The sequence below is a fragment of the Podarcis filfolensis genome (genome assembly GCF_964270895.1).
Source record: "Podarcis filfolensis genome assembly, chromosome: 5".
NCBI classification, from domain to species: domain Eukaryota; kingdom Metazoa; phylum Chordata; class Lepidosauria; order Squamata; family Lacertidae; genus Podarcis; species Podarcis filfolensis.
In genome coordinates this window covers 34,844,724-34,870,646 of record NC_139608.1, presented here as the reverse complement: position 1 = coordinate 34,870,646, position 25,923 = coordinate 34,844,724, and the positions used below count along the sequence as shown (strand labels likewise).

The 25,923-nt window shown below is 40.0% G+C and overlaps 1 protein-coding gene across 1 annotated transcript in view; it reads right to left on the bottom strand.

Moving 5' to 3' along the window:
• The window catches only part of GPC1 (glypican 1), a 193,761-nt gene that overhangs the window by 21,448 nt on the left and 146,390 nt on the right, over window positions 1–25,923 (bottom strand). Inside the window, exon 3 of the mRNA XM_083613813.1 lies at window positions 6,651–7,042. Coding sequence (XP_083469939.1) covers window positions 6,651–7,042 — 392 coding nt within the window. The remainder of the gene's footprint in view (window positions 1–6,650; window positions 7,043–25,923) is intronic.

The following is a 25,923-nucleotide window of genomic DNA, read 5'->3' as shown; positions in this document are numbered from 1 at the left end:
CAGCCTTTGTTAAAACTTCACAAAAGCAAATTAGAGAACTAACTAGTACTCTACATCACTTTATACTGCTTGAAGTGACACCAAGTTGGGATGGGATTTAGACTGAGGCTACAGCACATGGAGAGGGAATATTTACCTGCTGTCATCCGGGGGGGGGGGGGAATCCCTCTGCATAGAAACAGTGAAACTAGTGAGAGTTGGCACCAGTGAGATATTCCCCCCATTCCTCTATGGGGGTAGAAGGATAATTTCTTTCGAATTGTGGCAGGAGAGGGAAGGGTTAAAACTCCCCTCCTAATGGTCCTAATCTGTGGTCCTAATCTTGATGAGACTCCCCCCTCTTGATTTTAGTTAAACACCCTGATGACAAGTCAGGTAACACATTTAAGGTGATGTGTAGTTAAGTCCCTTAAAGCTGCAATCTTATGCACACTTATGCTCAAGTATACATGCATAGGATTGCCCTGTTAGTGAATTAATGGTCTGTCAATACAAGGGGACATACACACAAGAGTACACAAAACAGAATGAGTCAGGATGTTATACTGATGTTTGATACAACATGAAGTTGATTTCAGAGGCTAATGCGACAGAAGCACACCCCTTGATATAGCACCTTGTTCCTGATAAACACTGACATTTCAAGAAGGCTGTCACCAGCCATTATTGTACAGTTACAATCAGTACTGAGAGATGCACTCAGCATCTCTCTGAGACGTGCCTAAAAAGGTGTGTGTGTGTGTGTGTGTGTGTGTGTGTGTGTGTGTGTGAAAAAGAGGGAGGGAGAGATGTGGGTTTTCCCCGTTAAATACTACAAAAACTTGATTGGCTGTGTGTTTTCTTGTTGAGTGGTCAGTTGCAATTCAGAGCATTTAGAAAAACGCATGTCCCATCTAGCATGGCGGCAGAATCTTAAACTTCAGAGAACTCATGATACATCACTTAAAGGGACTAATGCTCCAAGGTTTTCTGTCTGACAGATATTATCAACGTGCAAAAAAAGGAAAAAGCCAGCAGATATTCTATGGAAGAGAGGTGCACCTGGAGATAGCAATAACAGCAAAGCATCATAATCCTTTGCATTTGAAGAGTGATTTATTTACCCCCCACCCTACCCTGCTTTATCCAAATCAAAGATATAAAATGAACGTGCATGTGTGTGCATAGCAGAAATACATTTAGATCTTCTTTATCATCATCTTAAGTTTCCTGCTTTAGATGCAGTTATTTAGCTTTTTGAAAGAGCTTCTAAATATAGCCTTAAGAAGCGGCTGTTATGAGACAGGCTTGAAGAGGACATACCAAAATACACCAGCAGCACAATCCTAACCATAGTAAGTCATAATGAATTCAATGGGGGCTTACTCCCAGGTGTTAAGAAGTTTTGTGACCTGCTCTCACTGTGTACTGCTGGAAGAGAGCAGCACCACCCAGCTCCTTAAGCAAATGGGCAGTGCTCCCCCTCTGGCAGCACAGCAATGTGAAATCTATAAAATTGTGTGATATCATCTTGTTCACTACGTGATCTCCAATCGACCAGGATTACATAGTGAGCAAAAAACAGAAAATGATTCCAGAGGAGGTACAGTAAAAGAGAATACTGTGGCTGTGAACAGCCATCCAGAAATGAAGATAATAAGGTATAGGGGGATGTTCCTAACCCAACTCCCATTATTGCTTTGGAAAAGTTACATTGGCTCAGCCCATTTACATCCTTCATTTTCTGCAAAACTGTCCTTAACAGGACCAAGAGGCAAGACAAATGATAAATGAAAAGATTATCACGAAGGAGAAAATGTGCAGGGGTCTCCAAGTATCACAATAGGGCTGTAGTCAAATTAGATGTGATGAGTGGAGAGGAATCTACAAAACGGTTTAGTATATAAAGTCTGCAACAGACTGTAATATTTTTCTGTTAATCCGGAACATCATTTTTTAAATAGCATATATCTTCCAACAGAAGCCTGGTGCTTGACCAACTCATTTCCATCCTAGACAGTTTATCACTGGGACACACACATTTTGTCTGAGCTAAAAATATACTAGAAATGGGGGTGAATACACAGTTCATTTCATTTGCCTATTCAGACCTCTGAAAAGGTGGCAAACTGATCTCCAGAGATCAATACACATAGAAGGCTACAGGGAAATTATCACGCTAACCCTAAAAAAATTCCAGTGTACATATAAAGGTGTGTAAATGGCTGAGGGCACCACTGCATGCTGGGTTTTTCACTTGAAATGACTGACAAAAAATCATCTTGCCTCTTCTGTGGTATTGGCCTGTTTTACTTAAATCTGCCAAACTGCAATGGCCGTTTTTGGTAGGAATAGCCTAGCCATGGTTAACCCAGCTTTGGTAATCTCCAAGTTGTACAACTGTAATGTGGGTTGCCCCTGAAGATGACCTGGAAATAACAACTAGTGCAAAATGCTGTAGCTTGAATGCTGGAAGGGAAGCAGACCATGAGCACACTGCCTCTATCTTAAAAGAGCTATACTGGTTACCAACTGTTTTCCAGGCCCTATTCAAGGTGCTTACTCTGATGTTTACAGCCCTAAATGGTTTGGGACCCAGATATTGGCAAAAACACTTCCTAGGGTAGTTGATCAATCGATTCCCATCAAAGGGAACTCTGGGAATTGTAACTGTGGGAGGGGAATAGGGATCTCCAATCAACTCTCAGCATCTTTAACGAACTACAGCTTTCATTATTATTGGGGGGAAGTCATGACTAGTGACGTTAAATTTGAGAGAATAATCTTTTGGAGAATATTCTCGATTAATGACCATATTAGAGAATTTTCATTTAAAATAGGAGAATATTCATTTTAATGCATTGAAAATGATATAATTTTAATGCATTGAAAATGATATTATTAGTTAATATACATGTTTATTCATGGGTAAACGTGTTCAGATGGCAACCAAAAACTGTACAGATACTTTTATTCAATGGGGAAATGCAGTGAATTCACATTCTTTGATTTTTTGCACCAAACTTTAAATTGAAAATTCAACGTGAATGATTCACGTTAATCACGAAGCCTGCCACTACCTGTATATTTACCATCAACTTTGAATTCTAATTATGTTGTGTATGTAGGAAATGTAGCTTTTAAAGTAAAAGGAATATTAAAAAATCTCAGGTCCGCTACCTGAGTACGTTCTTTAATAAGCATATCTACATGGTACAGTATTTTGAGTGCGACACTAATAAAATCAATATAAAGTTTAAAATAAATGCTATTATTTCCAGAAAATAAAACACAATGATCATTATTCCTTACTTACACTGGCAATATCACAGCTTGACTTATTATTTACTAAATTTTTAAAATGTGGGTTGTAAAACTGGTTCTTAACATTAGAATTTACAGTTTGTAGAGAATATTCTCCGGAGAATTTTCTTGAGAATATTCTCATTCTGGAGAATATTCTCACCTCACACCACTAGTCATGACTGTTTAAACTGGTATCTTAGCACTTTAAATGTATGATGAGAAACTCTGCCTCGCTTGCATTGTCTTTTTCAATCTGTCACTTACACTGTCACAGGCCACCAATCCAATATATTCCCCTCCTGTCAATCATTTCCCCACCCACTCTTCTGTTACAACAAATAATCAGGAAGAGTTTCAGACCCAATTATGAATGCTCCAAATCTAACATGATGCTTTTCCTTCATCAAGGATGCCTTTTTCCTCCACTGACTATTAGGAGAACTAACTCTGAATGCCATTTCTGGAAAAGAGAAATTGTGGCTCTGGGCACTTTTGCGTTGCTGGGTCTCCTCCAATGTGTGATTCCTTGAGCAGCTTCTATTCACTTCTCTCTCTGCACACATGCCTTTCAATCACTGCAAGAGCTTCTGCAATATATAGAGCCTATTGAAGTGCAAAGTGAAAAGGGTGATGGCTGAAATGTTAGAATGATACGAGGTCCAGCAGCTGGTGGCAAGGAAAGAACTTCAACTTAGGCAAAATGTGGAGGCAGAAGTCATTAAAAACAAATACAGTGGTACCTCGGTTTAGAACAGTCCGGTTTAAGAATGATTCAGTTTACAAACTCCACAAAACCGGAAATACAGTCCCGGTTTGAGAAATTTACCTCGGTCTAAGAACGGAATCCGACTGGTGGAAGGGCACTGGAAGCGGCAGGCCTAATTAGGGAAAGTGTGCCTTGGTTTAAGAACAGTTTTGGTTTAAGAACGGACTTCTGGAACGGATTAAGTTCGTAAACCAAGGTACCACTGTAAATCACAAGAGTCCTGCTTGTCATGTGGTCACTGACATACTCCTGCTCTCCAATTATTTACTGGCTCTCTCACATACCCTTTTACATTCAGGTAGGTAGCTGTGTTGGTCTGATGCAGTCGAAATAAAAATAAAAAAATAAAAAATTGTCCAGTAGCACCTTATAGACCAACTAAGTTTGTTCTGGTATAAGCTTTTGTGTGCATCCACACTTCTTCAGATTCTTCGTGTGCATGCGCACGAAAGCTTATACCAGAACAAACTTAGTTGGTCTATAAGGTGCTACTGGACAATTATTTTATTTTATTTTATTTTATTTTATTTTATTTTATTTTATTTTATTTTTATTTTATTTTTATTTATTTATTTATTCATTCCCTTTTACGGATAGCCCATTTCCCTTCATTTTATTTGCACTAAATTTACAGGGGAATCATCATGGCTGTAACGAGGAGGAGTCGTACAGGATGATATCCTTGTTTGCTGGTGAAGATGCATATATGGGTCAAATTGATTTCCTGGGCTTAGACATCAAATATATTTTAGGATAAGAAACTAATAGCCAATGGCCTTTGCTAACAAGACACACAGAGTGATTCTTCAACCTCCTGTATGTTATGTTTTGCCTCTTGTTTGATGACACTTCACCTCATCTGCTGGAAGCAGACTTCTTACTTGGTGACTGGAGGTCAATCTTTGGAAGAAGGAGAATCTATGGAGGTAATAAAGTCTATAACTTCTGTACCACAAGAGCAGAGAGCAAATGAGGCATGAATGCAATCCACAGTCAAGAGCCCTGCATGCTCTTTGATACATACATGGGAGTTCTTGAAAGTGCAAGCTGCTCTGATAAATGTCAGTGGAAACAGCTGTTCCATATGAGGAATGCTCCTGCAACCACTGAAATGAAAGGTGGTTGAATACAGTGGTACCTCGGGTTAAGTACTTAATTCATTCCGGAGGTCTGTTCTTAACCTGAAACTGTTCTTAACCTGAAGCACCACTTTAGCTAATGGGGCCTCCTGCTGCCACCACACCGCCAGAGCACGATTTCTGTTCTCATCCTGAAGCAAAGTTCTTAACCTGAAGCACTATTTCTGGGTTAGTGGAGTCTGTATCCTGAAGCGTATGTAACCCGAAGCGTATGTAACCTGAGGTACCGCTGTACCTTCAACTTTTAAGAAATCAATAGAAAGACGGGGTGTCTGTAGAAGTCAAGCCATGATGCCCCCACTCCTGCTTGGGGTGCCCAAACAGTGGTTCCTGGAACCTCACACCCATAATTCTCCAACAGTGGGCCTTTTAATTCATTTTATCTTCAGACATCTGACTCTAGAGGCACAGGAGAATGGAGGGAAGGAGGGAAATATAGTTAAAAGTGGCCAGATCATTTATTCAGGCCTAGAACAAGACTATTGATATCAATTAAAAAAAACAAATAAGCTTTTTCTTACTTTCACTTGAATTATGTCATTCTCCTGCTTTTTTAAATCTTAAAAAAAACTACTTGAAGGGTCATGAGAACAGGATGTACAACAGATTTTGAACGATTTTATACCACATTTATAAATTAAAAACTTAGCCACTGTCAACTTCCCAATGTTTCTCTTGAATTTGAACTTAGAGCACCGAAGAATGCTCCCCTTCTACTAACAATTCTGTCTGATGAGATCAATAGATAATATAAGAATAACCAACAAATGACACAGCGCAGTGCATTTCTGTTCGGAAAGTGAACAACTTTTCATAAGGAAAAGTTTTTCATTATAAAACGCCTAGTTTTATAAACTGCAGTATGTGAGTATGTGTTTCAGCATCAAAAAGGGAAAAAAGAGCATGGTGCTCTTTGTAGCAAATGTGTCGCCTTACGGCCTTTACCAATGTTTTTAGCAGTCATTTACAGTTAAAAGGGACGCAGGTGGTGCTGCAGTCTAAACCACAGAGCCTCTTGGGCTTGCTGATCGGAAGGTCGGTGGTTCGAATCCCCACGATGGGGTGAGCTCCCGTTGCTCAGTCCCTGCTCCTGCCAACCTAGTCGTTCCGAAAGCACGTCAAAGGGACCCCTGACAGTTAAGTCCAGTCGCAGACGACTCTAGGATTGCAGCGCTCATCTCACTTTACAGGCCGAGGGAGCCGATGTTTGTCCGCAGACAGTTTTTCCGGGTCATGTGGCCAGCATGACTAAGCTGCTTCTGGCAAAGCCAGAGCAGCGCATGGAAACACCGTTTACCTTCCCGCCGGAGCGGTACCTATTTATCAACTTGCACTGTGTGTTTTCGAACTGCTAGGTTAAAACGAGCTGTTAAAATAATTATCACCTGCGCTAATTAAGACAGAGTCCTGAAAATGCCTCAGGCAAGGTGACCACCCAGGAATTCTCGCCAATGACTTACCTGAGAGACCCTTCTGACAACGTCATTGCCCACACCAAGTCCCTGCACAAAGGAGCGGACTGCAATGAAGGCCCTGGTTGCCTTCAGTTTCAGGTCTCTTGGAACCTCTCCAAAGGGCTTGTGCTGCTCAGAGTGCTTCACCATGCAGTCCACATACTCATCCGGAAGGTAGTACTGAGGATTCATCAACTTGAAGAGCCGTTCTAGCAGGCGAATCCAAAACTCATTGAGAGCCTCTTCTAGGTTGATGTTGGAACCCCGGTAATAGCGCCGCAGCTCACTATACAAGTCTTTGAAAACCTTTGAGTTCTGGGTGTATAGATCTCCGTACATACTGGGAAATGTGTCATAAAGGGCCTTCTCGGACTTATTCAACAAGTCCTGGAAATAACCTGCAAACAGAAAAAGTACGGGGAACAAATCAGTGTGAAAATCGGAAATTTCCAGAAAGATTGAAAGAGGGACCATTCAAATAGAATGCTTCAAATTATATTTGGATTAGCCTATTACACCATTAGCATATGGTAGATATTCTCCAATGTATTTGTATTTTCTTCAGGCACTGAAAAGGAAACATTAATTGTAATCTGCTCACTTATTTCCAACCCTATGTATATGCAAATGCTCCTATCTGCAAAAGAGTATTTTCCAAAAGGCCAGTGTCCAAAATGCATTTCTACAACATTCCCGTGCGTCTGCAAATCAAAGCACCATATTTTCTCTGGGTTAAAGTACAGCTGGAAACCAGCCACAGATCCTGGTTTGGCAAAAACTGATGGACAAATTCATCAATGTGAAATGTGATGAAACATATTTCATGGACATTTTAGGGTGGTGGCAAAAGGCACCAGTGAAATTTAAATGCAATCACACTTCTTCTGACTGTTTAATCCCTAAGGATAATATATGCAAATCACTGTGTAAATCAGTATGACAAAAGGCTGACAGGATTAAAAGATGCTAAAAGCTTCTTTTCCATGCCATTGCTCCTGAGAGGAACTCATGTGCAAAAGCTAACAATCCTATTTAAGAGAATATACAAAAAAATTAACACGTGCAGGGAAATAGTCCAAACAGTTCTTAAAATCTTAATACTTGCTCTCAATTTTAAGAAGACATGAAAAAGCGCTTGACACCTTACAAAACATTCACTTTCAAGTAAAATGGCACAGCAGACATTTAACTGCTGCATTATTGCCAATCTCATAATTAACAAAAGAGAGCAAATGTTACGTCTTTTCAGAGTATTTTGCTACGGTGCTGTTGACATTTAGGCTGAGGCAGTATTTCCTTTCAAAACACACTGGAATTGTGAACATTGTGGCCCGGAATAGTAAGCCATTAAAAGTCCAATGAAATGCTCTTGTTAGAACATCACGGTGCAGTACTTCAAACATAAGAGGGAAACAACCATGCAAGAATTTGTCCAAATTCCAGGTACTTCACCAGTGAAAAGAGGGTCTTCGCCAGTTTTGGTGCCCTGATTGCAAGGTGATATAAAGCCATGTCTACATTAGGGCTGGGGAATATATCAATACATTGTCCAAAACCAGTTTGAAGTCCACATTGTGATATCAGTTTCATAGTTTTTGACCTGGCAATATATTGCAAATCATGATATATGTGTTCGTGTGCTTTGCAAAAATCACATTGTGGGAAAAACTGTGAAGCCAGCAAATGCCTCTACATAGCTCCACCCTTATTTCAGACATTGTAATATATCACCAAGTTGAAAACCAGATATCACTCAGTCCTACTGTTTGCCTCTACATAGTTCCATCCTTATTTCAGATATCGTGATATACTGACATCAGTATAAACATCAGTATATCACGACGTTGATACAACTTGATGTCGAAAACTCAGATATTGTCCAGCCCTCGTCTACATGTTCATTAGTACGGAAACGTGAAGCCCTTATCCTGTTACATGGATAAACATGAAGGTGGAAGAGGAGGCAATATTTTGGTATATTACTGGCCTCCTACTATTTTTCTTTCCCTATTCCTTTCCTTCTCCTGCTTACAAGCAATTCAATAGTGTTGCAAGCCAGCTGTTTCAGAGCTTCTATAATTTTGTGCAAATATACAACCCGAGACCTGTGTAAATAACATATTTCCTAAAAGTAATGCATCAAAAGCCATTTGTGCAGAGGTGCCTGTATTATCTAGACAGGTTACAATAAAATATTCTAAACTCATTTGTGTAACTCAATCCTAGGGGCACAAGGCTAGTAGCTATCCTATATTCACTAATGGAATACACATGGTAGTTTCTGACTGGGGAAAAATGTCCGAGTCCAGAGCACTCGCAGAACCTTTTAATTAGGTCCCCAAAGTGCACCTGACTAATAGCCAAGTTAGCACAGGAAGGAAATAAAACTACCTGTAATAAAAACATGAGGAGCAAACAAAACAGGAGAAATGTGTGATGATAATAAGCAAGAAGTAAGCAATTTGGGTTTATTCCATACTGAAAAAACCAAGAAGCACAAGCTGGTTTATTGACTAAAGGACAGAAAGATTTAAAGGGCTATTTCAAGCATGCATATCTAGCATTCAGTGCCTTGCAGCTGAACACATAGATTATTTTTACAGGAAAGTGTTGTTTTCAGGTACATCAAGTGGTTAAGAAAGTATTATGATGTTTGATTTATGGTAGTTGTTTTACATGCAGCCATTCACAAGTCATCACTTGGTATTGCAGTCATCAAGCCTGAAGACACTCACAATATGCATGATGATATCAGCTTAAAACACAAGGGCACAGATGGCATGTGCTGTAAATAAGGATGGGTGGACCCACACAAATTCGCTTTGGCATTAATCCAAAGTAACCACATTGACTTCAGAGACATCCGCTCAAATCCAGAAAACTGAATGAAATTGTGCTTGGATCAGCCTCTACTCTGGCATACAATGACATCATCAGCATCTGGACGGGTCTAGAGGCATCAGTCCTTGCCACAGTACTCATGGGGCAGCCTCTGAAACCCCTACCTCATAGCCATACTTACTGGAGGCAAGGGGAGAATGGCAGAGTGTGGGGAGATTCATTACAAGTAATGAAATTTCTAGAAGAGAATGAACCCTGCGTGGTTCAGAAATGCTTGGAGCAATGGGAATGCAAACTGTTGTAAGAAAATCATTGGTGTTTTAAGAAAATCATTGGTGAGGACCCTCTTTCTGACTGTGAACGTGGCAACAGGTACAAATATCTCCAGATCCTAGCAATGTCACTACCATGTGCAAGGGAATCATTACAATTCGGACCACGACCACATCTATATATCCTAAAGTCTGGTCCAGTAGATGGTAGACTTCTCAAATACAGTATGAATATCCTGTCTTGGTGAAGCTTGCCTCCATCTTTAACAAACAAATGAAGATTAGTAACACAGGTGTGTGTGAGTAAGTAAAATTTACAAATTGAACTCACATTAAAAAACGTAATGTGCTTGAAGCATTTTTTACATAAATTATTTTTCTAATTCTGAAATAGCTTTGTTAGATATTTATCAAAATGCCAGTATTTTAAAAATGAACTTTTGTGAATGCTGACAATTTGTAATTGCTACAAAAGGGGGTGAAACCTGGGAGAGGCAAGTTCTATCTGATGATGCTGTGTACAAGGAAAATGCTTATTTTTGAAAAGGATAATCTTACTGAGAATCCTGGTGCTCCTTAAAACTACTTACATGTTCTATTTACATTGGAAGAAGCCGGAAAATAAGCAGTCTTACAGATGCAAACAGGAAAACTAATTTCCAGTTGTCACCAAAGAACAGGCTGTAAATTCAGATCTCCAAGAGCACTCTAATCTAATGTACTTCTCCTAAGCAAATTCTTCTATTAACCCAAGGGACCAATTTTAAATATGCAGATACTAATTCCTAGAGTCAGATCCTCCCTCAAGCAACCTTCACAAGACCATGAACATTTTAGAGTTTACAGCGCCACTCTGAGTTAGCCTTCTTCTCCTGCTGTTAGATGATAGACTGTTTCTCTGCTTAAAGGCACTTTTGCTTTGCATCAGCTCAAGCAGAGTTGTTCAAAAAAGGTGTGCTGTGAAGCCCTTTGAGCAAAACCTTGGGATCTTTTCAACAGCACAACAAACTGACTGCTGCTTTTGATTAATTTTATTGTTCTCCTGGGCTTTACTGCTTTATAAAATACTGTGATACTGAATTCTTCCAGAGGTTTTTTACAAGGAAAGGTGTCTTATAGGTATTTTAACTGAAACATTAAAAATGGTATCATATACTCCTGTATGGCAGGATAAATATGCAGCACTGTTTATCTTTCATTCTGTCCAACAGTAAGCTACTGAATTAAAGCACCTTTTCTTAAAGTTATTTGCTAACTATTTGAATTCAGTTTGGTTTAGGTTTAGCTTTGGTGACTCTTATTCCTATTTTCCATGTGCGATAACAGGAGAAAAATGGTTGCATATAGGTTCCATGCCCGGTTTGCAAGACATATTTCTGTCTACTGTTGACAGAGTCAATATTGAGCTCTTTGGACTGTTGCTGTAAACTAGTATAACAATTCTCATGTTGTTATTGGGGTCTAACTACATACAATGTTAACTGTGTTATTGCAATCATATCAGTGTTTTATGTTTATTTAATAGTAAGTTCTAATTTTCCTCCAGTTTTTATTGGGATTGTAGTATATGGGGAGGAGAGACCATACCCTTGCCTCCCCAACTATAATTTCCATGAAAATTACCCCCCAACTACCATTAGTGACAGGGGGGAAAACCTACCATTTGTGCCAATATACTGTACTCCCAAATGCTGTGTTCTTGCACTTTCCATCCCTGTCAACTGCAGTCCTGATCCCCCTACATGATTACTATAAAAAGTGATTGGTAGAAACATATTTAGCATCACATTTAGTGTGGCCCTGACAGTCCAATAACTTTAATGAACTATATAAATTAAGGTTACCAGGCGTCCCCTTTCCCTGGAGACAGTCCCCGGATTTACAAATCAGTCCCCATACAAAATCCATTGAAAAGTGTCTCCAGATTAATTGATAAAAATTTGGTACCCTTAATATAAATATTTATGCCAAAAAACAAAACCCAAACCCAAACCCACCAGAAACTGCAGCTGGTGGGTTGCAGGGCTGGTGGCATGCAATAGGGAAAACAGAATCTGAAACTGAAGCTCAAGTTAAACATGCTTTGAGCAAATTAGAATTGAACATGAAAATAAAATAGAAGCAAATTAGATGCCACCCACAAATATGTAGATTGCAGTGAAAAGCACTTTAGGTGAAGGTGCTTTTCAGCAGGAAAAAGAAAGCTTGTTCTACCCATTTCCTACCAATTCAGGGAAGAAAGGATATAAAAGTACAGCAAACATAAAGAGCTAGGGGCCTTGGGAACTTGGGAATGGATAGCTAGTTCAGCTCCATCACCCATCTAGATGGATGTGTGGCTTTCCTTCTTGTTTCCCTTTGAAGTGTAAGTTTCTTAAGACCTCTATATATTAACACAAAGAAGCTATGGTAAATGCAGATACACTGCATGTGTCATCTGCCACCTGAAGTGAAGGGTCACCTGTGGAATCACTGGTTTCTAACTTAAGTAGAGAGGTCCAGGAGGCTGGGAAGCAGCATCCAAATGGAACTTGCAAAGGAACTGACAAGGATGGATGTACAAACCGCACCCCTGCTTTTATTTCGGTCTCTAGCTCCAATGATGTTTAGAGTAGTTGTAGTACTGGGAGACTGAATGTGAGTTCTGGAATCTCTATTTAGAAATGTGTTTTTGTTAAATAATGTGGTTTGTTTTCTCCTGATACTTATTTGCTTCTCTCTTGAAAGCCCTGTTGAAAGTGTGTGTGCACAGCCGTCTTCATAATGTCAAGAAGTCCTTGGGAATATTTGAGCCTCCTAGAAAAATACGATAGAGGGTTCTCGACAGTGAGAAAAATCAGATGCTTAAGCATTAGTGGATGCTTTAGCTGAATCTGTTGGCTTAATGAGCAATGAATGCACACGAGCCACTAGTTGGTAGTTTATCCAAAGACGGTTTTTCAGGCATGCCTGCTGCTATTAAATAACTCATCAACTCTTTCTCCATTGTATTCTCGGCTAAAGAGTTTGCTATGAGTGAATCTGATTGGCACCCAATCCCCATACTAAACAAAATTACTTTATTTCAAAGAACTTACTTTCTTACAAAGAAATAGCTTACACATCTGTTACTTCGGTGTTGGTGCCCTAATGTAGGCAAGGTTAACACAGAGTTCAATACTTCAACACACATTTTATTAGCCTACTGAAAACAGTATCGTTTTACAGGTTTGAACCTTGCACAGTTCTTAGAATATGCTGGTCCAATAAAATACATCTGATTCTCTATTTTGTATAGCACATCCCTGAGACAAATGTCCCACAGAAAAGCTATTTCTATTTTGTTTATGTCCATTGGGAATTACAGATGCTAGCTGAAAGAACCTTTACATTGTCTATGGGTCTGAAAAATCCTAAAATCAGTGTTGACTGTCATTGGCTCTGTTAGTGTTGGGTAAGGCCTCATGGTTGGTTTGTGCATCGTGGTAAGCTGTGCAAATGGGCTGGCTCCTTGAGAGCAGCTCGTATCCACTTTGCTCCTCCACAGTCCTTTGCGCTTAGTGTGTCATGGCAGCTAAGCCACAGTTTGGCACAGCGTGTCATCTGAATTTGGGATTGTGAATTAAGTTTTCTCTTCCTGAACCACAATCTGCAGTCAAGAAAACACAGAGAAATTTAAAATTAAATTGAAACAATGAAATAAGCCAATCAATGTCCCAATTTTGACTATGTCATAGCATATACCTTTGCCAGTTCAGAAAGGTCATTATTTGCTCACTATTTAAAATAATTTGAGTATTTGCATTTTTAACTAATTTTGTTATAGATGCAGTTTAGGATTACCTACTTAACAGCTTTTTGTATTTATTATGTCTGGTCACATGGCACCTGCTTATACCAAGAAAAGAAAGAGTGAGAGTTAAAACATGAAATTACTGGATTTTCTGACTGGTTTATGAGGAATTAATTTGGATCAAGGAACTTACTGTAGACAAGGTTTTCAAAGCCATTTCTCAAGCTCCTCATAAAGCTGTTGTTATATTGAGCAATTCTGCTCTAAGCACATTCTATAAATGGGCAGCACCATTCTTAAATGTTAGGAGCTTAGCAACAAATTCTGCTCTAGAAAGCTCAGCGTGGGATTTTCCAAGGCTGCTAACTCAGCAAAACAAGCCTACTTCCTTTTTACACAATGGCAGGTACTTCTCATTGCTAGATGTTACAGTCTGAATTCCATTTAATGCTATCAGCTTCTGATTTTTTGATCTTCTGTTTATATACATCACATGGTTTCATTATTGGCTTGCTGTCCTTAGAGTTCACTGTTTTTGCATTCATCTGAATTGCAAAATGTCTTCTCGGTGGCAGGCAAATACCTTTAAATTGTCCCAGGCTTTTCACATCTGATGAGTTTTGATATTTTGATTGCTTTATTGTTTGCTATTTTAGTGATTGCTCTGGTTTTATTATTTTATTGCTTTTATTTTGTGAACTGCACTTCTAATTATTTATTGAAGGATACTATAAATATTTATTAAATAATAGCTAAATGGAAAGTGATACCCAATAAAGTGATAGTCATACTCATGAGTAACATTGGATATTACCTGAACTCTGCACTCACTGATCCCCTTATAAAAATGCTATAAATGTTCATTCTGATGGCAGATAGATTTAAAATTGCCCGAACCTTGCTTTTAACAGTTCAATAAAATAAAAACTGTGAACTGGTAACAGTTATTTGTCAGTTTGTCTTAAGACTGTTTGTGTCAGAGTGGTCTAACTCTCTAGAGAACATCAAACTGCAAATACGATACAGAATTCAGCTCATTTCTGAAAAGAAGTGTCTACAAAGAAAAGCAGAGCAGAAAGATATCAAATGCTGTATCACTGTTTCTCAGCTCAAAATGAATGGAACTCTTTCAGAAATGGATGGGTGCCATGGAAGGTTTTCTATCCAAGACTACCGCAGTGAAAGAGACAAGAGTGAAATATACTTCACATCAGTATTGCTATCATATCTCAATAATCTTTGGTTTATAAGAATGTGAGGAGGATGAGTAGAGTGTGAGGTACCCTATATAATATTAACAAAGCAGAAAGAAACATGCAGCTCTTCCTTTTCTGTAGTTTTCAAAACTCCCTTGGAAAGATAGCTACATCAGCATGAAGCATATTTGAAGTCAGTGTTTATCATCTTAAATTCCAATGCCCTGTTGTGTCCAACACATTTCTCATAACAGGCTTTCATGCTACAGCAGAAGAAATTATGGAGGCAAAAGAATAAAAAAATAAAATAACCGCAAGCCTTTTGAAAATCAAATTGTGTCTTTTTTGTACATTTGTGTGGCAACCAGCCATTTAGTTTTAGTGAAAATGTAACAAACTCTGCTGGATCACACCAGGACCTTATTTTCAACAACGGTCAGTCAGATGCTTCTATAAAACTCAGAAGCATTCATTTCATTTTTCAATAGCTATACCACCTTTCTATGCCACTGTATCTGAGGCATTTTACAACCCACAGAACTGCCAAAATATACAAGGATCATGTTGTCATTCTATAGCACATTAAATCTATCTATAATAATTCAAATGAAACTAAAAACAAATTTACAACATTCAAAAATCCATTTCCAGGCAGGAACTACCATTAGGCAGAATGAGACAAACACTTCATTTTAAAGCAACTCAGACTAGGTATCCCGAAAGGGCAGTAAATAGTTAATTATTTAATGTATTGTCAAGTAAGGAGGCGCACTTTGGGGATTTTATGCTTCAGGTGTGTGAATAACCTGGCCAGCCCTGGGCACTATGCACCTTGATGGGAATGTGTGTGATGTGCAGCAAAATGTCTTGAGCTGTCCTTGTCCTTTTTACATATAGTATGATGATACTGACAAAGTATCAGCAACAATAAAACAGAATTGCCCCATCACTTGCAACAAGTCATTACATAGTTACAAACAAACAAGACATCATCAGCAAAACTACAGTAGCAAAATGCCAACGATAATACGAAAGCACAGGAGCAGAGATGAGAACAGAAATCGTGTGGTGGCGGCGCAGCGGCCCCATTAGCTAAAGTGGTACCTCAGGTTAAGAACAGTTTCAGGTTAAGAAAGGACCTCCAGAACGAATTAAGTTCTTAACCCGAGGTACCACTGTATTTGTTTCAAAAACTAAGTAGAATATATAATAGTTTAATAAAATAGTTAAGCTTCTCTTCTTGGAATGATCCATTGCCATTCTCAGAAACATTGTCCACATATGCAATTCACAACACAAGTTTAAGAGGATATGAAAATATGCTTGTCTTGTCTTGATGCTTTAAGGTGGACAGAAGACACATTTTCCTTGTGCCATGAGGATTGCAAGAGAAATAAGCAGGGCCTTTAAGCAATCCAGCATCTCAAAAAGGCTAAAGAGAGATTTGTGCTGCACAGTGTCTCTGACACAGTGACTCTCCCCAGAGAGAGAAAAGGAGAGGATAAACCAGCCGCTGGAATAACATTTCTGTTTCAGTCACCATTCCCTGTATTATCTGTTCTTGCCATAGCCTCACACAATTTTATATCTCTGCCCATGCTATCAAAACACACTTTCTTTCTTATTGGGAAAGAACTAGAAACTAGGATGTTTCCAGAAAGTATTATCAAAATGGCTGCCTTCATTGCATGTTCCAACACTCTCAAAGTTTTAAAACGTGCAAAGATGATTTAGTAAGAAATATCAAGGTCAGGTACACTGAATAAGTTAAGATGACTGATGCTTCTGTGCATTCTTATGTCAAAAAAATGTAGTAGCACACGGAGTGAAGCAGCCACCATAATAATTATCACGCATATCAGGAATTTTCAAACTGAGACTTCCAACTTGTAATCCAATGTCAGTTTACATGACAGAAACATCTCCTGAAACTTACCTTGCATTGCTCTATGTGGCGATTGCCCTCATAGCTGTTCATGGGCTAACTGAGCAGATACCTTCAACCACACAACGTCACCAGCCTTGCTGGTGGGTGGTGTCTCTGGGGAAGTTTGTGTTTCTATCGAGACAATTATTGATATGATTTATGGGCCAATGCAGACTACAGCTTGCCACTTGCTTTAAAGCTGATCGTAAATCAGAAACACATTTTGTTTCAATTTTGTTGTTGTTGTCAAAATGTATATATGGATTTTTTGTGTGCACTTATTTCATCTATTTTCTTCTTCTTCTTCTGTATTCTGGCCACCTCCAACTGTGCAGTTGGCTCCCAAGAAACTGTGGATGGATCAGAGCTAGCCTACGAGACACAGCTCAGGCCATGGATGTGAGTGGCTGTCGCAATCCCTTCAGTTTGTCTTATCAAACTGGGAGAACTGCTCCAACCGAAGTAACCTAAAGCTTAGGTGGAATATGTGCTCTTTGCATGCCCTTCATTAGCCCATGTGATTAGGGCCACATTCACACCATACATTAAAAGTACGATACCACTTTAAACAGTCATGGCACTCCCTCGCAAAATATGGAGCTGTAATAAAGGGTGCTGAGAGTTGTTAGGAGTCCCCTAGTTCCCTCCCAGAGCTACAATTCCCAGAGTTCTGTGAGAAGGGAGATTGATTGTTAAACCACTCCGTAAATAGTTGCTTTCAGAGGGTAATGGGGGGGTGGTCTCTCAGCACTGTTAACAAATTACAGCTCCCAGTTTTATATGGGAGAAGCATTGACTGTTTAAAGTGCTGCTTTAAATGTATGGTGTGAATGTGGCCTAGCATTACCCCCCTCCAGTTAAGTGTGCAATCACATAGAATAGCTTTTAGATAGTCGTCTTCTTTGGCGATCACTCATAGCCGAGTAAGATTGTCTTCCATAAACACGGTTTTAACAATGAGTCTGTAAGTGACTATGGTGGTCAATTCTGGATCCACACGTCCTTCCACAGTGGGGACATAGGTTTCCGGGCGGGAGTTGATCACGGTGTGGATTTGTCAAGCATGCCTTCCTCTTAGCACATTTCTCCCTTGCGTCCTGAGTTCGAGTGTCTTCAAAGCCCATGAACACCATTGGTCAAGGCTGTTCTCCAACAGAAGTGCTAGAAGGCAAGTGTTTCCCAATTGTTGGTGTTTATACTACATTTTTTTAAAATTTGCCTTGAGACAGTATTTAAACCTCTTTTGTTGACCACCAGCATTATGCTTTCCATTTTTAAGTTTGGAATAGTATATAAAGTATATTAAGTATATAAAGTATATATAAGGGAAGTGAGAGCTGGACCATCAAGAAGGCTGATAGCCGAAGAATTGATGCTTTTGAATTATGGTGCTGGAGGAGAATCTTGACAGTCCCATGGACTGCAAGAAGATCAAACCTATCCATTCTGAAGGAAATCAGCCCTGAGTGCTCACAGGAAGGACGGATCGTGAAGTTGAGAGTCCAATACTTTGGCCACCTCATGAGAAGAGAAGACTCCCTGGAAAAGACCCTGATGTTGGGAAAGATGGAGGGCACAAGGAGAAGGGGACGACAGAGGATGAGATGGTTGGACAGTGTTCTCGAAGCTACAAACATGAGCCTGACCAAACTGCGGGAGGCAGTGGAAGACAGGAGTGCCTGGCGTGCTCTGGTCCATGGGGTCACGAAGAGTCAGACATGACTAAACGACTAAACAACAACAAAAGTATATAAAGGGACTCTGCCTAAGCTTTGGCTCAGCTGGATAGGAGAACATTCTCAAGTCTAGTCAGACAAGTTCAGGGATCAAACAGCTCCCCAACCTCCAGCAGACAGCTGTCAAAGATTTATAGAGCCCTAGAATCACATCTACAGTTTGTTTCCCATTGGCGTTTTGTATTGAAATCATAGAATAATTGGATCACTGAAATAGAGATATTATTATTATTATTATTATTATTATTATTATTATTATTATTATTTGCCATTTATTTATCAACCAGCTTCCTAGCCACTGCTGCAAGGTGATTTACACATAATATAATTAAAAACAGTTAAAACCATTAAAACATACATTTAAAACAAGACTAAAACCCTAACAAGTGGACACTTGTGGTAAAACCCCATTGATCCAGCTGGGAAAGCCTGTCGAAATAAAATATATCTCCAATTGTTTCCGCAAAGTGCGGACAGTGGGTGCGTGTCATATCTCAAGAGGAATGCTATTCCACAGAAAAGGGGCAGCCACCAGATAATGTTCATTTCTGTCCACAGGCTAACATATCCTGGCTGCCTAGCTGAGCTATTCCAGTAATCAAGAAACGTTTCTCCTCTTTCACACTGGGGATTTTCCAGTTGAAAAAATCAGAAGAGTTTTTGCTATTAGAAGCTGATAATTAAAACCATTAGTTTTCATCCTCAAAAATATCCCCCTGCTCCTCTGCATCTGCATGTGGGATGGAGGGACTTTAAGCCTTACAAGACAGGACAAGAGGCTATTCAAAAGCAGAATCATTAGGAGCTTTATTTTTCAGTATGTCTGCATGACAAAATGCTTAAATTAATCTGTTAAAAGTCTGTGCGGTGGTAAACTTTGGGGACAATTATCTGGATTTTGGTTTCCAAGCAGCTGTTTTTGCAATATAAGCATGTCACTGTATTCTACTTACAACCCACAGTGGATTTATAGTTCTTTTGTCTCTTTGAGTGCACTTGCTGCCTCCATGAACAGTATCAGGCTAAATATCCTCAGTTGTGCTCTTACTCAGAATAAAAGTCCTTTATGAAGATGACACACTACAGAAGCCCACATTTTCAAAGTTAAAAATAAATGTATTGACTCAAAGTGAGTTAAATGTATATGCTGCACTTTCCTTCCCTTTAAAATGTTCTTCCCTAAATAATGTTAAGCATTTTTTGTTTTCAAAATGTAACACACTCTTTCAAAATTAAAATTTGAAAACATGTCTGATTTTTTTTTATTAAAAATCTATATGGGATATTGCTCACAAATATTTCACCACAAAGCTCTGGGAGCAGAGGCAGGATCACAAATTTATTTTTAAGATCAGCAACTCCATAGAAGCACAAAGCACCATTCACTAGAGTTGTTCACATTATAGTTTATGCTATTTTGCCACCAAGTTAAAGACGTGAGAGCTCAGAAGGGTTACTTACCGTATTTTTCGCTCGATAACACGCACCTGACCATAACACGCACATAGTTTTTAGAGGAGGAAAACAAGAAAAAAAAATTCTGAATGAAACAGTGGATGTATCATTTTTGTGCTTCATGCTGCGGCCACAGACATGTGATTTGACGGTGAGTTTGGGGTAGCCCAATGCAAAGATCCTGAGGATCCATGTGGATCCATGCTTTGTAACCACGTTTTTGCACCATTGCAGCCCCAGGCAACAGTGGGTGCGTGATTTTTTTGGTGCAGGCTGTAGCCATGGACATGCTATGTGATCTGATGGTGAATTTGGGGTGACCCAATGCAAAGATCCTGAGGATCCATGTGGATCCGTGCTTTGTAACCATGTTTTTGCAGCATTGCAGCCCTGTTTTTGCATCAGATCATTGCTATGTGATCTGATGGTGAATTTGGGGTGACTCAATGCAAAGATCCTGAGGATCCATGTGGATCCGTGATTGGAACCACGTTTTAAGTAGGGAGGGAAGGAAAAACATAGAAGCGACAAGGAGAGGGGTGTGCAGAGAAGCAGCTGGCTAAGAATGCAGGAGAGGGGTTTTACCGGAGGGAGGAAAGGAAGGCAAAAGTCCCCCCCCCACAAGCCAACCAGCTCTCTCTCCCCCCCCCCAACCTGCATGTTGCCTTCGAGTCCCAGACGCACGGAGAGGAATCTGTTTTCCACTCTGCTTGCCTGGAGGGGAGGGGTTTTCTCTGCTCTTTGTTCCGTCTGAGCAAACACAGTAAGGAAACAGAAGCGGGTGAGCAGTAAGACCCTGAGGCAGAATGCAGGAAAGCAGCAGCTTCCTCTTTCCTCCCTTCTCCGGACGATTTGATATTTGCCTGCTTTTTGCCTTCACTCACGCTTCTCAGCTCCAGGGACCACACATTCGCTCTATAACACGCACAGACATTTCCCCTTACTTTTTAGGAGAAAAAATCTGCGTGTAATAGAGGGAAAAATACGGTACTTCCCATTCCTCTACCTCCAAGGATTTGAAAGCGGAAAATAGGTACGATGATTGGCACCCTACAAAGAAGAGGCTCACAGAACGATAGTGAGTTAGTCCTTCCTTTTGTGCTGTGAATTTTGGAAGCAATAATTTCAAGATACATTTTTTGCATATATTAAAACCAGCAAGCACACATTCACCTCAAGAAGTCATTTGTCCATTTCCACCAAGATTAAAGACTTCAGAATTCAGTGCTTGAGAGATAAATATTATTCTGAAAACAGACATGTACTACATGAGTCAAGTGAGCAGGTGCATGTTGACAGAAATGTACTGGTTGAGGTAAGATCCAGACTTTACAAAATTGAAATCAGATAAGTAAATGTGTTGGTCAAGAGATCTGGTGTTCACTGTCTCCCAACTTCTATTATGGATGATAGCCTCATTCACAGGGGCCAACCAGATGACAACTGGGAACTCATAAGCAGAACCAGGGTGTAACAACACTCTTCCCACTAGCAATCCCCAGTACAGTGGTACCTCGGGGTAAGTACTTAATTCGTTCCAGAGGTCCGTTCTTAACCTGAAACTGTTCTTAACCTGAAGCACCACTTTAGCTAATGGGGCCTCCTGCTGCCGCTGCGCCGCCAGAGCATGATTTCTGTTCTTATCCTGAAGCAAAGTTCTTAACCTGAAGCACTATTTCTGGGTTAGCGGAGTGTGTAACCTGAAGCGTATGTAACCTGAAGCGTATGTAACCCAAGGTACCTCTGTACCTGGTATTCAGAAGTATACTGCCTCCAGCAAACATCTGGAGAACACCAGGTTGGGGAATGCTGCTCTAAGGGGCAAGGGACAAACTCTTGGTCTTGTACCTTCATCTGGTGCTTCCAACAAGGTTTCTTTTTGTATTTAAAATGGCCTTGCTTGTTCCTTTAACGACATCATATGTGCTTGCCAAAAGAGAAGTGATCTGATTTTTGAACACAGTGTTTCTTGGGAGTATATCATTATCAAAACACACAGATAAAAAGAGACCGGGGGACGGGGGAAGAAGGCAGAGGCAGCTATTGGATGGTGTGATCACACTCTGAATGGCAGCTTTGTGTGAACAACTTGAGTCTCCTAACTGAGGATGCTTGGCTGACATGTGCAGCCAAGCATTTTGCATGCACAGAAGCCTTCACTGTATTTTGTGTGCTCTGCATAGATTCCAGTTCCAATATAAACACACAGAAAATGGTTATTTCTAAGACTTGGTGTTTTTTTAAAAAAATGTTTTGGTGTGCTAACTGCAATATAGGTTAAGAGCTACTCAACAGCAGGGAAGAAGAAAAAGAGAGAACGATGCAACTCAATGCCCCTCTTTCTCCACAGTTGCGCCCTCCATGAATTCATACTATTTTATTCACATACAAAAAATCCAGTATACCCTAAGAATAACCAGTGCACGGAGTATTGCCTAAACACAAATATAGCATATTTCCCCCCTAAATATTCTTATAATATTTAATCCATAGTTCTGAAAGTCTTAGGAGATGCTATAGTAATGTTGGTATGCTGAGACAACGAACACCTGTTAAGACAACTGTCCTTCAAAGCACACACAGATTAATATGACATGCTGTTTTGCTGATGGTGGTTTTTTCTTCTTCTTCAAAAAAAGTTGCTAGCACTCATAAGCTGTAGAGGATTTTGTGATGGAATGACCAAGACAAAGAGAAGGGGAGCAGAAGGGAGTGTTGTATTAAGTATATTTTCAGTATTCTGCTTCTTTTATTACTATTTTAAATATGTCCAAAGGCTTCTGGGTATGATTTTAAAACATACCAAATCACTCTCAAAATATTAAAGATTATTACAACCAGGAAATTACAAGAAAACCACTGATCTGCCTTTAAAAAAAGCTTTTAGAAACCTTTCACTGCTTGACAGTAGAGCAACATATTTACTTGAAGCCACAGAGTCCTCCTTATTCACAAAAGATGTACATTTTAGTCATAACCACACCCATACATTTAAAGCACTCTTACACCACTTTAACAGTCATGGTTATGATCTTGGGGACTGTAGTTAACCTGTCTGAGTTACAATTCTCTCCTCCCTTAGCAATCTTACAGTTCCCAGGATTCACCATGACTGTTAAAGTGGTATAATAGTGATTTAAATGCATGATGTGGATGTGAACAAAATTTAGAAAATTTTCAAAGTGGTTCTCAGGGCCAAAGAAGCTAGCCCCAGCTGGCTGAAGAACTAACCTAATTTCACATATATACTAATTAGTAGTGTGATGTGGTGAAAAGATGGACAGTGTGAACAGTAGCTTTGCTTTAAGTTGTGCTATCTCTGGTAAACATATTTTCTGTCTATTAAAATGATTAATCAATCAGAGAAAGAAAAGGAAAGAAAAATAAATCACACATTTTGATGATCCGAGATTGGCTGCTGGCTGTTCCTCTAGCCTCCCCATCCATTTTCTTTTCTGGATGAAGCACCAGAATATTATTTGGGAATAAATGAAAACTTTACTCTGCTTTTCAGTTTAAAAAACAACATCAACAGCTAGCAAGCTGGTTTACAAGTTAAAAGAAATATTAAAGCAACCACAAGACAGCACTAACATTACACAAAAATAGCAAGAGCAGATACAATAATAACACCAGAAACTAAAAATGGCAGCATAACAGCAAAGGCAATTCAGCATTTTAAGAGTCTCCTGGGAACAGCATCTGTAAGCAAGAGACCACAGCTGAAAAGACCTTTTCCCTGATCTCTCATGAACATTCATTTAAGATATATTTTCTACATATAGATGTACTTTTATGCTGGGAGGTCTACACTGAAGCTTAGCTTACATTTGTTTACCTAATGAGCAGTTTATAGCACTGCAGAGTCATCATGACATGTAGCCACAAGCTTGTGGAATTTCTCTCAGGCTTCCTTATTTATTCTCCATATTGATACAAAGGTTGGGCGCCACTCCCAATCTATGCCGAGCTGGCGCAAAATTCCAGGGGGGTTCCAGGGTCTGTGTTCCTTTGGGAATCAAGAGACAGTGGAGACTGTAGCAGCTTTAAGAAATAGGATTTATTCACATTTCATATCACATTTACACCTGAGTTTGGATGGAGGGAGTCCAGATTTAACCGCATAGTCATCTCAAGAGGGGCTACTTCCCCACAACAGTGCAACACTGGAGCCCAAGCATCTCTCTCCCAGTCTCCCTTCAGCCAGCCTGCCAAAAACAGATCTCCCTTTGTTCTTCCCTCTTGTTTCCAACACACCTTGCTAAAGACACCCTTCTTCTGGCGCCTCACATACACCCCCCCCCCCGTCAGCTTGGCAACCTCTGTCAGCCCGAGCCCAAGGATTCTTTTTGTCATGCTAACAGCTCTATCATACCTGCCAAGTGCCCTGGAAAAAAAATGGAACATCCAATTTTCCCGCATGAGATATTGGCGGCCATTTTGGGTGCTGCTCTCTCACTGCAAAAAAAGCACTTGGGGAGGGGGAGAGCACAGAGCGGGTCACATGACTCGCCCAGAGCACACCCCAATCAGAAAAAGTTAGAAGGTATGCTCTATCCCGGGTGAGGCACTGGCTTGGAAAGGAAGCTTAGCCTGTATTTGTCCACTGCCCTGAAATCTTCCCTTTAATACCACAAGTATTAACAAGATTCTGGCATTCATTAATTTGTTGGGTTTAGGGGGTCTTTCTATATCATCTTCCAATATGTGATTTCTTCATTTGTCTTCTTACCGGAACAAAAGTCCAAAACGCTGTCCCGGACAATGGGTAGAAAGGTAAAAAAAAAGTTTATTTCTAAGATGAAGCATTTGAAGGCATCGACAGGATAATTCCAGAAATAACCGAGCATTGAACAAAGCAAGCACAAAGCATTTATACCATTGTAGCAAACACACAAACACATGATCTTTTGTGTCACTATTGGCCAGGAAAGCGCATGGACAAAGTCCAGTATTCTCTTCTTGGCTACAGAACAGTTACTTCTTGACCTCAGGCCAGGCTAGGCGTAACTGGCCTTGTAGTTGCAACTATGGGTACATCTTGCGTCTAAGCAACTGTGGATACATTGCGCTTGTGACGGTGAGAACGCGTTTCTGTAGACTCAGCACTAAGTAGGCTGAGGTCAGCTGGGCACGTGATGCGATCGCTTCAGAGTCATGGCACTTCTGAATTACAGCCCGCAGGTATGGCACTCCTGATTTATATCCCTCAGATATCAGAAAGATGTACTGTGTAAACAGAGTGACAGAGGATGTGAGCATAGGTGCATGCTGTGCTTGACATCTGCCCTAGGTCATGGCATTTACTGGGATCCCATGTCATGACAGCCAGGTATCAGTCTCACACTGTTTGTTCTAAATTAAATAGGACCTGAGTAATAGTAAATTTTTGAGACAACTACAGTGGACCCTCTGGATACGAATTAAATTCGTTCCAGGGGTCTGTACTTAACTTGAAAAGTCTGTAACTGGAGGCGCCACTTCTGCGCACACACATGGCACGCAGAATGCTTCTATGCATGCGTGCACGGCAAAACCCGCAAGTATACACTTCCGGGTTTGCCACGTTTGCAACCCGAAAGTTACATATCCAGAGTGGTACATAACTCGAGGGTCCACTATATTATTATTTTTTAAACCTTTTCATAGTGATGCCAGGGACTTGGTTAAAAGAGAGGACACCATTAGTGATAGCCCTCACAGGCAGTTTGACAAATGCTTCTTATTTTAGTTGATTAAAAATCTTAAAAACAATTAATCAAACCAATTAATCATTGCAGCCCTTATTGCAATTTGGAGAAGAACCTTGACTCAAAGGTAAAACTCTTACTACAAGGATGATCTAACTTGAATCCTGCTGTTTGGAAAAAATATTGTACAGAACCAAACTCCTCTCTGACATCTGACCCACATAGTGATTAGCTCAACTCACAGCCAGATAACTCAAATGTCTTTTCTCCTTTCTCAAACTTACCTTGTGACTGGGGAGGTGGGAAGGAGCATGGGACAGGATGGGACCTGCTGCCATTTTCTAATTTTGACAAGGTAGGAAACTAATAGTAAGAACAGCTAGGAATATG